The sequence below is a fragment of the Scomber scombrus genome, chromosome 1 (genome assembly GCF_963691925.1).
Source record: "Scomber scombrus chromosome 1, fScoSco1.1, whole genome shotgun sequence".
Lineage (NCBI taxonomy): Eukaryota > Metazoa > Chordata > Actinopteri > Scombriformes > Scombridae > Scomber > Scomber scombrus.
The window spans coordinates 16,079,277-16,094,273 of NC_084970.1; the positions used below are offsets into that span (position 1 = coordinate 16,079,277).

Sequence of the window (14,997 nt, forward strand, 5' to 3'; positions counted from 1 at the left end):
TTTGATCTTGCAGTTTTAGACAATGCAAATTTAATAGGCTGGAAAAAAGGTCCTTATTCTCATGTAGGCCCCAAACTGATATATTTTTGCCTTTTAATATGACCCACAGTCATTAAATCAGCTCATTACTTCTGTTATTTGGACTGGAAGACTTTACTGGAAGATTTTACACGTATAAGAACATATTTGTACTGTTTGGTAGTGTGTATCATTTTATTGGTTTATTTATTATACATACAGTATCTACATAAAACAGAATGACATTCCAGAGACAGTAACATACAAGTTCAAGTAGCTGAATCATGCAGATTATGTTGTCTCTAACTTCAGTATCAATGAGGCCTGCAACAGTTGTAATTACTTTCAGTATGTTTGACGACTGGCTGAGATGTTCCAGACAGGTTTTTAACAGAATGCAAAAGTTTTACACACTTTTTTGTTTGACGCGAGCAGGAGCAACAGCATCTTGTTAGTATTATAAACTGGACCAACTCTACCATCTGAACATCAGTCTGTCTGGCTGTTTACACCATGGCGACACCAACCGTGATCACAGTAGACCTTTACATTTGCTTTAACCATCAGACACATAAAGCAGCTGAAAAAAAGAGGCATGGGAAAAAAAATCAAGACAGTGTGCTGATGTGCTAAACAGAAAATAAGGCCACATTTAATGAAAACCAATATGATTAACAACAAAATATACAAAAGATGAATAAGACCAGGGTCACAGAGGACAAACAAAACAATATACAATAGAAATCTGTTATGTACATATCTGCCATAATGGTGCATAAAGGAAATACACCCTCACAGTCGGCGGCTATTTGTTTCTGTGGCTGACTGTGGCTGTTTTGAGAGTGCTGCTGAAGCTGAAAAGAGTTCAAGAGTTTATGACTTAAAAAGTAACCATGCGTCAATGTTTGCTGAAAACATTGTGTTTTATGTTCAATATCCTGTAGAGGCTTTGTTTCCACCCTCTCAATTAAAAAAGATCGCCATCATGTTATTTGTCAAAGTGGTGCCCACACTTTTGCATACAACTATAGTTTTGTAGTCAACCTATTTTCTTTTGTGTGCTGTCTGAATTAAAGTAAATTGACCACACATTTTAATACACACATGAAAGCACATATGTACAGTCTGCAATATGTTCATAAGTGTTGTGAAAACAGCATGCCAACTGCACAAACAAAAGGCAATGACAAATTCAAGTTAGCAAGACAAAGTCAGTAAATCTTCCATCTGGTTTCTCTAACTGATACAGTAGTGTCCATTGATCATGAGGTGGTTAATTTAGATGAGATTGGCTGATCTGGTTGAATGACCAATAAATCAGTCAGTGATGTTGTTCATGGCCATCCTCGCTTTGAGACGGTTGATTTTGAGAGGTAGCAGGCCAACCATCTCCCTACTCAACTCAAGCTCCGTCTCCACAGTGGATCCCGCCTCAGGGTGGCTTTCACAATACTGCACCACGTATCTAGACAACAGGTAAAGGATGAAAGTGACAATCAACATATTAAATATGTCAGCTGGCAGCTTGTAGACAGTAGAGCATACCCGTCTTATTTATTAATAACTCTTGACAATGTTTTCGTTGGACTTGTTGTCAATCTTTCATTTTGCCACTTATAAGGTGTTTGCATGTATCATCATAAATAAACTAATTTATCTTCATACTTGTAGTGTTCCAGAGCCTTATTGATGTTGTCCAGCTGTGCAGAGGGTGTAGAGCACATCAGCTTGCTGTACAGTCTGGCTACTCTGAAACGGGCCACCAGAGCCGGTCTGAGCACCTCCTCCTCCAGGTGCTCTGGTACCTTCCCCTCCGGAGAACGCAGAGAGTCTATGAACATCTGGAAGTACCTGGAGAAGAGAGGGTTACACTTCACTGAGTAAATGTAAATGTAGAGAGACAACACAATGTGCGCTCCACACATAAATGAACACTCACTTGGCAGAGGAAGAGCAGAGGTGGTTGAATTTCTTAATAGTGTGGCTATCGAGAGACTGTGAATCATCTTGTCTGTTGGCCAGTGTCAGTTTCTGGTCCATCATTTCATTGTAAGTCTCAGCTAACTCAAACATTAGCTGTCTGCGGATCATTAAGTAGTACTGGGCATTCAAGTCTATAGAGAAACAAGGACAGATCGGGTTAGACAGCTTATTTTTTCTATTGTACGATACCTTATAAATAGATTCAAGGAGACAAAACCGTCTTAAAAGGAAGAAAACATTTGCAACTTAAGAGCAAAGTGAGCAAAGTACCAATGCAGACTGGCTCTAGCATGTCAACCCGTCGTTTGTGCATTTTGCAGCGTCGCTCCAGATCCTCTTCAAAGAAAGCCAGAGCCCTGAACAGAGAACTGTGATCCTGCAAGATCTCTATGTGGTCCGTCACATAGCCGTCCATCTGAAAGTACTCCTTAGCCTGATTGGATGAAAGAATGGAGAGACATAGAAACACAGAAAGATGAGGTACACACTTGACAGGTGGACAAAAAACAGTTTTCTATTAAAGTTCAATGATTAAATCTACTGTTTGGCCATAAAAACTCTTTTGACTTTGTCTCAGTTTTAATGAGCCAGTTTACTTGTTTACTCTGTCTATGATGATGATGATACAAGTCTGACCCAGTCAGTTCCTGTGTGTGTGTGTGTTTTTTATTTTGCATACCTGTGTGACATAATTCTGTCCCACCAGAAACACAGCTCTGGCCTCTGCAAAGTCCAGTGGAAACAAACAGCTGACCTGTGAATCAGAAAGCAGACAGTGTGATTTGATCTGCTACAATGGGCTCAATAATTATTTGGAGAATGGCGCCCCCTGATGATACAGTGATCTTTATTCTTCATGTACTGTTAGATTTGTCCTCAGTTGAATCTTCTTTGATATCCGGACTGATACAATCATATCAAAATTACTAAAACATGACAAAATTAGATACTGTTAAGGTGTACTATCAATAATGAAATAATGGTAACTTTTGATAATAAGAAGCAATATAAACCTGATCTGTAACACTAATAACAATAACATTGCTAGTAGCAGTAGCAGTAATACAGAGCACAGTACACGGACCTTCTCTTCCAAGCTCGCGATTAAGTCAAAAGTGTCCTCAGAGCCGAACAGCAGAGCACTCTTCCTGCCCTTCTCTTCTTCCTCCTCCTCAAGTCTTCTCGCTCTCTTTAACTCTTCTTGACGATCATTATCCAGCTCTCCAATGTTATCCTGGTCACAAATGCATACATTTCAATTGAAACACATGCAAATATGGCTATATAAGAGGCACACACAAAGAACAATTACATAGATCCAAACCTCAGATACACACTGGAATGTGGAAAAGTAAACAAAAGCTCAGATAGATGCACACACACATACACTACATGCACAAACATGCACATCATGAATTAGCCGTAACAAATAGATTCCATTTTTGAAAAAGTGTGGACTTGAGTTTTGTGACTTTTGAGTACAGTGCTTGTCCCCAAAGACAGACAATTACCTCTAGCAGTTTCTTAGTATCTTGAAGGAGGTTGAGACAGTATTTGATCCAACATCTCGCAATCTCTGCTCTCTTCTGTCTCAGCTGTTCTCTACGCTCACACTCTGTCTCACCTGGGTCAGACGGAAGGAGAAAAGGATGATAGGATATACCAGGAAAGATGAAAGGGATGATAGATTTATGTGGATGAAGGCAAGAGGGAGAGCAAGGTGTCTGACAAAAGAGGAGACACACAATATCACTCTCTTCTGTTTGACAAGGCTGTAGGTGATTTGGGCGACAAAATACAGAAAAAAATGAGCAAACAAGTATTTTCACTTTTATATGTATTTAATTACAATTTGAAATACTAAACTAAGCTCTTAAGTAGTACTTCTAGTAGTACAAATCTTCACACCCATGTTAAACTCTTACATTACTGACTCATTTCTTCAGAAACTCAATATGCTACCTCTCCTGTACTAGAAAAAGGTTTTACAATATTCTTTAAAACATGGGGAAGAAAAAACACACTTTTGGGATTTTACATATAGTTTGACAGAGGTTTAGATAGACACTCACTCTCCTGTGCTGCAGCCTCAGAAGGAACTTCTCCTGCCAAACCTGATATGACGGTGGCTGCTGAAAGACAGTGTCTACCCTCCATGTATCGTCCCTAAAAATCACAAACACACTTCACTGAAAACAAACCACTGGGACCAGTGCAAATATGTAAGGATCGGGGATGTAAGTGTGTGACGAGCAAGGCAAAGCAGATGGTGTAATAGTTCAACAATAAAAGATTATTCGGAAGATGAGGACACCAATTTAAATCACCCTAAGTCCTACCTTAGTGATGTAATACTGTGATAGCGTAGCGGCGTTCAGAGCCCACTCCATTGGACTGTACTGATTTAACTTTAACTGTCTCTGCAGGGTGCTGTGACAGTAGGTGGCAGCACGCTCATTTTGACCTGGGAGACAAAACACCTAAGTTATTATTACTTTCAACAAATAAAAAATAACATCATTACAACAACATTCAAACAAGATCAGACTCACCAAGGTTTTTATAGACTTGAGCAAGGTAGTACATGGTATGGGTGTAGGCCAACTCAAACCTGGTTGATACAGAACAAGGATAGAGAGACGAGTGGGATAAAAAAAAGCAAAGGAAAAAAGTAAGGTACAGAAAGAGAAAAGTGAGACTGCATTGTTGACTAATATCACTACAGCCTTTTTACAATTGTATTAATATACACAGGTAGTCTGTAAATGAACATGTGTGTACATATGGGGAAATTCAGAGCTTGTAAGTTACCTTTTGATCCTTTCCTGGTATGTTTTTTCCTCAGTAGAAAAGTATTCTGTCATATCAGTGGGAGGACTCCCATCCTGGAAAAAACACAACACAATCACCACGGCTACAGATAAGGAGGACGTGGCCGCTTCATTTTTCAAATGCAGTCATGTTGGTCCTGCAATCTTTTTCTCCAGCCGTCTGTCAGCTTGTCTTTTGAATGTTTGTCAACACAATTGCTGCTCCTTTATTGCCATCTGGTGCACTGAATTCACTTTTTAACACTTTGACATGTAAATTATGTCTTATCAAAAATTCTGAAAGTGCAGAAAACTGCTCCTGAGAAGACCAGTTTATGTATTACAGTTATCTCGTGATGACAAAAAATAACAATGATTGCCAAGTGTGAAAAATCTCAATGTACAACTCACCACCAAGGGCTCTTTTCAGTACTTAACATGTGGGGAATAATGAATGAGTGAATTGTTTAACACAGCTTTAGTGCCAGCCAGGAGTTAAACAAGGCCGTGAGCCAATGAACCAGCAAGAAAATCAGACAGTGCAACACTGTCAATGGCAAAGTGATGGCATGTGTCCACATCTCTCATGTTGCTTTTCATCAATCGGACAGCATACCAGCAGCTTCTCATAAACAGTCACACAACCTTACCTCCTTCATATACCGTTGGTAGATGGCTTCAGCTGTTTCCAGGAATCCCTGGGCGGTCTCTGTCTCATCCCGGCCTGCCCAAAGGATGCCCAACTGGTTCTGATAACACAAACAGACAATACATGAACGAGTGATCAGCATTATCATCTGACCTCCTACTACAGGATGATGGATTTAAGGAAAACAAAGACCATTTACCACATCAAATATGCTAACTTGCCTTTACTGTGATTGTTGTATTATTATTAGTCATCTTAACCCTAACCCTAACCCAGTGACACAATACAATGGTTCCAGGAATGGCATTTATCGTGTGGGGTTTTTATATTAGGGTAGCAGCTCAATTATAATCTATTATGTTTAGAAATGTTGCTTGTGCTTTAAGCTAGATATACTGCAGACTTTTCCTGGTATGTCTAAAACACAGCTAAAGGACAATTATCTGTTATCTGTCATGTTACCCTGACATGGATGAACAACGACACATTCACGGACGACACATTGTATCTCTCCAGCAGTTTCATGCAGTTCATCAAATGCTCTTGGCCGGCTGACAGCTCCTCTGTATCGACGTGGTTGACGCCCAGATAGTACTCCACCGCCCCGAGTTTAGCGGCCCGCAGCCCGGCCGGCGAGTCTCCGCTGGAGCCCTGACCGAACAGGTCCTCCCTCTGCCCGTCCACAGGCTCCTCCGGCGGCCGCTGCTCAGCGATCTCCTCCTCGCCATCACTGGCCTCAAAACTCTTCAGGGAGCAGTATATCTCTCTGAGGAGCTCCCTGGCCTTGTACTTGGAGCGGAAAGGGTCGTTTTCAGGGTCTTTTCGTGATTCTACATCTGTGAGGTTTTGGGCGTTGGTAAATTTGTCGCAGATAGCTTTCCACTCATCACTGTTGATGGACGCCATGTTGTTTGATCTTTCCCTCTTCTTCTCCTTCTCTCGGTTTACTGGCAGATAGAAAACAGCTTGACGGTGCACACCGCCACCTACTGGATTTAAACTTAAATCTCCATTAACTAAATAAAATGACCACTTCCTACCCATTTCCACACTCTGCTGTAAAAGATCTATTTGTCAGCTTCTCTCAACTACTGCTGCACTCCTTCGCCAGAAACTCCCATAACACACAGAAATATCCTTGCAGCATCATGTCAATATTCTCAGATTTTCTTTCTACTCCATCAGTATGATAAGATAAGATATGCCTTTATTTGTCCCATGGTGGTGAAATTTACAGTATTACAGCAGTAGGTGGATAGCACAATTTAGAAAGAGCATGAATAAAAAGAATAGATAACAATAAATAAGTAAGTACACAAGCAATAAAAACAAAACTCAACATGCCTCCTGACTGATTTGTCCAACTCTGACATTGGTTATTTCTGCCTCCCCGTTGCATTATTTCTTTTGCAGAGAAGACACTCTGGGTCTTTCGTACAGTCTCCTTCACTAGCACTCTACCCACATTTAACACATGTAGCAAACATACAAACAAACTATGACCAAACCTCCAAAGTTTTGGGAACATGTTGCCTTACTGGGTAGGACACATGGTCCAAGAACACTAACAGGCAAGTACTCCAAATGTAAGCAAGGTAAGCCTCATATTTTCTGTACATTGTAAAAACTCTTCATCCTATAGCTGTTTGACAGCTGTTTACACACTTTAAATCTTCTTGGATCCACTCCAAAAATTCATCATCGACACCTTTCATTTGAGCTTTTATACAAAATGGAAAACATGCCACTGGGTACATTTCCATCCCTGTACCTAACATTGAGATTTTCGAGGCTTTTTCCATCATGTGTCTTTGACATAAATACAATGACCATCAAGTTGGAGTGTTTAATGTTGATCACTTCACTGTGAATCCATATTGCCAGAGTGCTTTTGTGACAGAGCTCCACATCCAGCACCTTCCATCAAAACCCTGAAAGTTTATTTCAACCATAATCAACTTTCTTTTTCTTTCCTCCCATGAGGCTTTCCAACTTCTGAGCTCAAAATTCTCAACTTCCATTTCCCTTGCTTAGCTTCCCTCTTTGTCGTTTTAATTCAGATGGACCCTAATACTCTCTGTCAATGTTATTTTCTTTGCACAGTTTTATTTTCGCATCAGTGCTTTTCCCCCCAAACAATAATTTGTATTTTTTGATCATTAAAATATTTTTTTCTTATCTGTAAAGTAACTTATTATAGATGCCAGATCAATATAGTGGATTAGAAGTAAAAGTGGTAAAAAAAAAAATTTAAAAAAGAAAAGAAAATGAAAGTACGGAGCCCGTAAAGGATCATGGTAAAAAAAAAAAAAAAAAATTAAATTGTGGCCACAATATAGCTATAACGTGCGCACAAAATACTAATTCGTGGCCACGAAATACTAATTCGTGTGGACGTTATAGCCTACTTATTTCGTGGCCACGAAATAGGTATAACGTGCGCACAAAATACTAATTAATAATATTAATATCATTCCTGGGTGCTCGGTGCACTCTCAATGCCTCCTGTATTTCTGGTGACAGCTGCACATTCTAGAGCTCTGAAACGTTAAACTTGATGCAGCTGATTTAAACATTATGCTCAAGCTCTGACACTGTCCTATGAAATCACTTTAGTATTTGGCAAATCAAAGTGGAATGATTTTTATTGATCAGATATTATCTGTGGTAATAAAGGATTGCGCAATTTTCTAATCAGGGTTCTATTAGCTGTAATATAGCAGTGTAAACCGGACTTCAGCAAATCAGGACCAAGCATAAAGATCATCAAAGTGATAACATAATGGTTTAAAGGAATTATAGCACATTTCGTCAGACTGTTCAATAATTTAGTGAACTTTTAATCTTCTGTGATTTTATTGAAGGACAAATGTCCAGAGAACACTACAGACACATGATTCAGTAATTCAGTCAGTACAACAACAACCTGCAAATCGATACAAACTAGATTCTGATCACTGATAAGCTATAGGTTCCCTTGGCAACGTGATACATACAGTGAGCGTTATTGTAACTGCACGGCTTCGTCCGGTGGCATCATTAAATGCTGCGGTTCATATAACCTATGTATTCCCTCAGCTGAGAGTCTGACACACATGATGCTACTTTCAAAGGAGATGATCAGGGACAAAGGCAGTTTTTAAGATGATTTCAAGCTGAAACTGTGAACAGAATTTGGTCCGGACGTAGGCTATTGCAGGTTCTAGAGAAGGTGCGCTCGATTTGCTTACCCAGCTGTCCAGGAATGATATTAATATTATGAATTAGTATTTCGTGCGCATGTTATACCTATTTCGTGGCCACAAATTAGTATTTCGTGGCCACGTATTAGTATTTTGTGCGCATGTTATAGCTATATTGTGGCCACAATTCAATAAAACGTGCACACAAGTTAATAAATCGTGCACACGAGTTAATAACGTGCACACGAATTAATAAAACGTTAGCACGAGTTAATTAAATGTGCTCACGTTTTATTAAATCGTGTGAACAAGTTAATAAAACGTGCGCTCGATTCCGTCAACATTAAAAAGATATTGCATGATCCTTTACGGGCTCCGTAGGAAAGTACCTCAAAATTGTATTAATGTACAGTACTTGAGTAAATGTAATGTTTTCACCATGATTTTTATATAATTTAAGGTTTCAGTTTGGAAAGTCATTAAGTCCAATATCCATTTATCACAAAAATAATTCAAACTTCTATTTCAATTTTAGCACTTGAACCACTTGAGGAAGTACATTTAATACTTAGTATTATACTTACAGTACATACAAAGTCTAGATACTTGCACTATACTTGAGTTCTTTCATTTTATGCCACTTTATACCTTAAGCCCACAACAATCTACATTTTTGATAGCTACAGATTTATTTACTTTGCAGATTCAGATTTAAAAAAAAAAAAGTACGATCAGTTTATAAAATATGATGCATTTGTTATTGATTAAACCAATCCAACTAAAACAAGAAAATGCTTCTGCAAGTTACTGCATCTGTAATAATATGTAACATTCTCAAAGGATTTATTGTCTAATAAATTTTTTTAGTTATGACACTATGTGCGCTAGCTGATAATACTTACACACATGTAAGAATCAAAATGCAGAATTATTATATAATGGAGTACCTCTACTTTGTTATATTACCTCTTTTCCAGCAAAGGATCTGAAGCTGCGTCACTGGTTTTGACAATGTTAGGTGTGCAGAAGGTGTTGGTGAAATAAACAAATGGTATCACCAATAGTTTCAGCTTAAAAGCTCAAAAACTGGAGTTTATACAAATAACATGAGATATACTGTATAACATGAAATAACCTTCAAGTTAATATCATTTCTACTTTCTGACTTTGTGGGAAATGTGTGCTTAATGTTTAGGGTTGAATTACCAGGAGCATTAGGTTGCAGAGTGTTGAGTGTAAATAAAGAGCAGTGGCCTCTTTCACATTTTCAAGGTAAAATGTGACTCTCTACAATGTCCATGGAGCAGGATGTGAGAGAAACAACAAACAAATGTAAACTGCAGGTGCAAACAATAACCTCAAGCAAAACAAAAAAAAACCTTTACAAAAAAAATCACTCACTGAATTGAGTTCAAGTTGGTTATAGCCTGTTTATTCAAACAAAACCAAAGAATCATTAATCAGGGAAAAATGAATGTGCGTTACATTATGAGAATAAATTAATTTGAATGACACATGGCAATAACACACAATACATGTTTTGGTCATCTCAGACTCACCCAGTCATGCAGGATTATAACTCAGCTTGCAACCTAATTATACAGCTTTACAGTGTGGGCAGCCTGATCACATAAAATTTAATTTGTATAATTCAAACATTTGTTCACATAATTATTCATTGCTACTCAATTCCGAATTAGATTCTCATTTACATTCTATATTCATTTTCCAGTGTTATGTCTCCAGGGCTCAACAAACAGACAACCAAGCTCTCTGTGTTCACTCTGTTTAGCCAGTGATACTCTGCTACAATCTGGACATATTGACCTCAGACTTAGATCTCTCTGAAATATCATTAATATTTAAATTACTAAGAAGGTGAGAGTAATGAAAATATGAATGACGCTGAACTAAAATTAGATGTATAATGAATGAATCATGATTGCTTCAGCCTAGTTTGAAAATATGAAACAGACAACGGATCTAATGTGCAAGGCATCTAACAGTTAGGCTTGTTAGCTGAGTGTACATTCACCCAAATTGTATTTGTGTGTCTTGTTGGATGTTGCAAAAAGTCTAAAAATAAATCCAACAGTTGACCTTAATTTGTTGGAGGAAAGCATCTGCTTTTTTCCATATGCGTTGTAAAAAGTGACTTAAACTCTGAGGAGATACATTTTGATAACTTCAGGTTATAAAATGGTGCAAGTGCCACAGTTTCAATGATAAGAGAAGATGTTTAGATGCACACGTTTTGATTTTGAGGTTTAGGTGGCTGTCTCCTAGCAGCATGGTGGACGTCCTGCTTCTGCTTCACTTTCCCACTAAGATGATGATACCTTCTTCTCCATGCTGAAATGATACAGAAACAGTCAGTGTGTGTCACTTTTTCATAACATGATGTAAATCTTAAAGATTACTTCAGTTTTTTTCAACCTAGATCTCCTTATAATGTTATTCTCTGTATTTCTCTACTTCAATAGTAATAGTCCTAAAATAAATTCTCAATTGAAAACAAACTCTCAAATAATCTGGACATATAAAATAAAAACATAGACTATAGAATATGTCTTACTTGTATTTGATGAGGCGACTTCCCTGGATTAGCTGTGCCGTCTCATTGGTGCAATGGCAAGCAAACAGAAGCCAGTTGCGTGGTTGCACCTTGTACGCGAAGCGCATGAAGAGCAACGAGTAACAGCACAGAGCTGAGAAGAGGAAGCAAATGAATAGCCAAAAGTTTATTGCAGCACTGTCTTCTTGTAAAACATTCATTTGTGGACACTTTCTTCTGCTAATGAAACCTGAACAATAAACAGGTCTTATTGGCCACAAAGAAAAGATTCCATTTGCATATTTAGCATTATTATATATATTAGGGATTTAAAAAACCATTACAGGGTAGTAAGGAAATGTATAAAGTTCTCTTATTCAGAATGTGACCTAGAAGGCGTCCAGACGCAGGAAATATTTAAAGAATTGCAGCCGTAGTTTACTTTACAGTATCTCTTATTTCTATTTAGCCATGAGACTGGAAGTGTAAATTATAACTCTTACACTAACGATGTAAACTAGAAAAGGATGGTGGTATTATGTGTGCCCTACATCTGGGTTTATCAGTACATGTGTCTGTGTGTCTTACCGAAGGTCATCCTGCCACTAATAATCTCAGGACTCTTCTTCATGTCTGCGATGGCAGCTATAGGAAGACCCCAGTTTGCTACGGGACCCCAGAAATGCTGTAAACACACACAAAAAGTGACAAAATAAAGTTTGGACATTTATCTTATGCTGATTGTAGAGTATAACAGAACTGTATAATAGTGAAACTGCTAAAAATCTGAAACCAATTATAACAAGTACTGATGTAAAAAATACATAGGTTCAAAACATGACAGGAAAGACATACACCTACACACATAGTGTGTCTAAGTAATAGTTACAACTATACAGCACAAATTAAAAAAAGGAAGATAATACCCCAAATAAATAAATAAGAGCAGGCAGTCACAAATGAGGAGAACACAGGTCTAGAAGCAGATGCACTGACAGATAGATGAGATAAGGACTTACCGTGCTGTTGAATTTTGTTTGTTTTTTTAATTTCGAGGGTCACATACAAGAGAAAAGAACATAAATACAGATAAGTCATACTGATACAAGCAAGGTCACACATAGCAGCTACCACATCAAATAGGTCACAAGTCATTTAATGTAGCCAGGATCCACAGAGGGGAACACAGCTTTGCCTGCACATCACTAAACTAGGTTATAATGAGCACAATAACATGTTAGCCAATACCAATAACATTTGCTACATGAAGACAAAATACATCAACAAAGAAATAATTCTGTGGTTGAGATTTCTAAAAGAGCAGAGAGATTGTATTAAAGCCATCAAAATGAGTGCCTCAAACAAATCTAGAGGACATCAGTCTAACTTTATAAGGTATTTCTCAGAGGTAACAAAAACATGACCAAGAGATAAGCATTTTGCCTATGGCAAAGTAAACAGATATGATCTCTTGCATCACTATGTCACAGTTTAGCCTTTAGTCTACATTTCAGAAAATAAATATGTTGCAAGTGTGCACACACAACCAGGATAAGATGCACAGATGAACTAATGTCTTGATAACATGACAACAAGTGATACAAGTAGTTATCACTTGCTCTTAGCCCTGAATCCAGATTTTTACATTGCCCATAACTTCAACACACAATGCCCGTTGTCCTTGACAGTTAAACATTTAAAAACGATGCCAATGCAACACACAATGACACACAAATTATATAAAATGGTCATGATATCTGATTAAAACATAGATTGAACAGATGAAGACAGTAAACTCAGCCGGCTGTTTAACATTAGCTAACGTTAGCTGTAACCTATACTCGACATCCAACCAGCTGCTACATTAGCATGCTGCTAATAGAAAATGTTTCTGATACACACCTCGTCAAATAATCCCTGAAATCTTTGCTTCTCAGGTAATCTGCAGCTTTCCTTGCGAGAGGCCCTGCCATGATTAAACGGTAGGCTACTGCGGTGTCTGTTTTTGGCGGAGAGGAGCACCACTTTAGTGTTGAAGGGCGACAGACTGAGAGCTTAGCTCAGAGGACGAACGAAAACCACAACATTCAAGCTTTACGACACTGTCGCAAATACGGTGCGTGACCTCAGACAGCCGCGTGTGTAAAAAAAAGATAAGATAGGATAAATGTAGAGCAGTGGTTCCCCAAAGGGATTTGTGATAATCATACATTATTATTATTATCAGTGTTTGGGGAGTTACTAGTCACATGTAACGACCTTACGTAATTTAATTACAAAATAAATGTAATTGTAATCCGTTACAGTTACTGAGAAAAAAATGTGTAATTAAATTAGTTACTTATGAAAATGATGATTACAAAGAGGGTTACATCTGAAGTCAGACCTGTAAGATTTTGCTCAGGAGGAAGGTTTTTCCCCTCCTTTTTAATATTTAACACGATACCGAATACATATTGCTGTTTTTAATTCTTTGAAAACAATATTTTTTTATATTTTGTAAATAAAAATGGACCTTATTTGGAGCACACATATGCTAAAATGGTGTCACACTACCAATTAAACCCATGCCAGACTATTGACATTCTCATAAAATGTCTTTATTTTATATTCCAAAATCTACATGAACTAATGAATACTTTTTCAAATGAGACATACATTTTGCTTTATAAGAAATGATCTCCCTTATACATCATGAACAACACCTGAACTTAGATTTTGGTTGGCTTAATGGGTACACCTAACAGGTGAAAACATTTGTTAGAAAATTAGAAAATGGAATCATTTACATTACTTTGATTAAGTAATTTTAAAAGTAACATTACTTATTACATTTTAAATAGGATGACTTCAGTTTTTAAAAACTCCTTCTAATACTGACCCTTTATGCAGCCCCTCAGTTCAGTAAGGGAGCCGGGAGGTGCAAAACAGCATTACAAAGTGTGAAACACTTTTACAAAGCTTGGGACAAATGTAGATTTTACAAAACATTTTACATATCATAAAACAAAATTACATGAGCAAAACACTTAACTAAGTCTTAACTAAGACAAAAATAATTTACATTTTAGAAAACTAATGTACAAGATGCAAAACACTTTTACGATCGCCGAGACACTTTACAAGTGTTGAAACACTTTTAAGAGTCCCGAAACAAATTTACAAACGACACAATCTTCACAGAAAGGGAACGTACCAAATACCGGAAGTGATGCGAAACGTATATATGTCTATGAAATAAACTAGCTGCTGTTAGAATATTCAGCTTTGTCCGGCTTTTGTTTTAATTGTGGTTGATTTTGAGATGTCACAGATGACATAAATTGAACAGAAATTGACCTCTATATATTCTTGATTTGGATACATTATCAATATGCTCTGATTTGCATAATTTATTTACCAGCCTAAATAGTCCATATCCTATTGTAGTACTATTTGTTTTTGCAATAGGGCATCATTGGCCTTTTTGTGAATTTCCCTGCTTGTGTATTTCAGATGTGAAAGCAGATGCTTTTGAAACGCTTCCACCCTTTCAGGTCTTTGGTGCGGGAGTTTCCGAGCAGTGCTGGAAGGAAACATTAATTCAGCCTCCACTTTGGCCAAACAAACCTACGCTGTCGTACAGTTCACATCAACAATAAATGCAAATAAATTTGGTCTTGTGGATAGAACATCTGGTAGGGCTTTGAAGCTGCATTTGCCAGATTTGAAGATCCATATCTGCTTGTTATTCCAAACGTTACTGCTGCATCTCTTACTTATCTCCCAAACTACGGGCCGGGATGAGGGTCAAACACAACA

The 14,997-nt window shown here is 37.7% G+C and overlaps 2 protein-coding genes across 2 annotated transcripts; both read right to left on the reverse strand.

Annotated features, from left to right (window-relative positions):
- Positions 1–200: 200 nt before the first annotated feature.
- On the reverse strand, positions 201–6,366 carry kifbp (kinesin family binding protein). Its single transcript, XM_062421681.1, has 13 exons — positions 5,923–6,366; positions 5,462–5,560; positions 4,813–4,886; positions 4,554–4,612; positions 4,341–4,465; positions 4,074–4,167; positions 3,513–3,625; positions 3,086–3,235; positions 2,681–2,755; positions 2,272–2,434; positions 1,958–2,132; positions 1,684–1,869; positions 201–1,483 (listed from the first exon to the last, which is right to left on the reverse strand). The coding sequence occupies exons 1-13, from the start codon at positions 6,364–6,366 to the stop codon at positions 1,336–1,338; spliced, it is 1,905 nt and encodes a 634-aa protein (XP_062277665.1). The 3' UTR covers positions 201–1,335.
- A 3,681-nt stretch (positions 6,367–10,047) lies between these two features.
- mpc1 (mitochondrial pyruvate carrier 1) lies at positions 10,048–13,278 on the reverse strand. The gene is made up of 4 exons (XM_062421683.1): positions 13,095–13,278; positions 11,785–11,881; positions 11,218–11,350; positions 10,048–10,994 (listed from the first exon to the last, which is right to left on the reverse strand). Exons 1-4 carry the CDS (start codon positions 13,167–13,169, stop codon positions 10,967–10,969), a joined length of 333 nt encoding a protein of 110 aa, XP_062277667.1. The 5' UTR covers positions 13,170–13,278; the 3' UTR covers positions 10,048–10,966.
- Between the last annotated feature and the right edge of the window lie 1,719 nt (positions 13,279–14,997).

What these genes read in the sequence shown, in the direction of transcription:
- kifbp (XM_062421681.1), bottom strand. Translation starts at nt 6,366, where the DNA reads ATGGCGTCCATCAACAGTGATGAGTGGAAAGCTATCTGCGACAAATTT. An exon ending in CGTTGTTCATCCATGTCAGG is followed by an intron (nt 5,561 to 5,922) that starts GTAACATGACAG and finishes TTGTGTTATCAG; the next exon opens with AACCAGTTGGGCATCCTTTG. An exon ending in ATACTAAGAAACTGCTAGAG is followed by an intron (nt 3,236 to 3,512) that starts GTAATTGTCTGT and finishes ATTTGTGACCAG; the next exon opens with GATAACATTGGAGAGCTGGA.
- mpc1 (XM_062421683.1), bottom strand. Translation starts at nt 13,169, where the DNA reads ATGGCAGGGCCTCTCGCAAGGAAAGCTGCAGATTACCTGAGAAGCAAA. An exon ending in GGGATTATTTGACGAGGTGT is followed by an intron (nt 11,882 to 13,094) that starts GTATCAGAAACA and finishes GTGTGTTTACAG; the next exon opens with CATTTCTGGGGTCCCGTAGC. An exon ending in AGTCGCCTCATCAAATACAA is followed by an intron (nt 10,995 to 11,217) that starts GTAAGACATATT and finishes GTATCATTTCAG; the next exon opens with CATGGAGAAGAAGGTATCAT.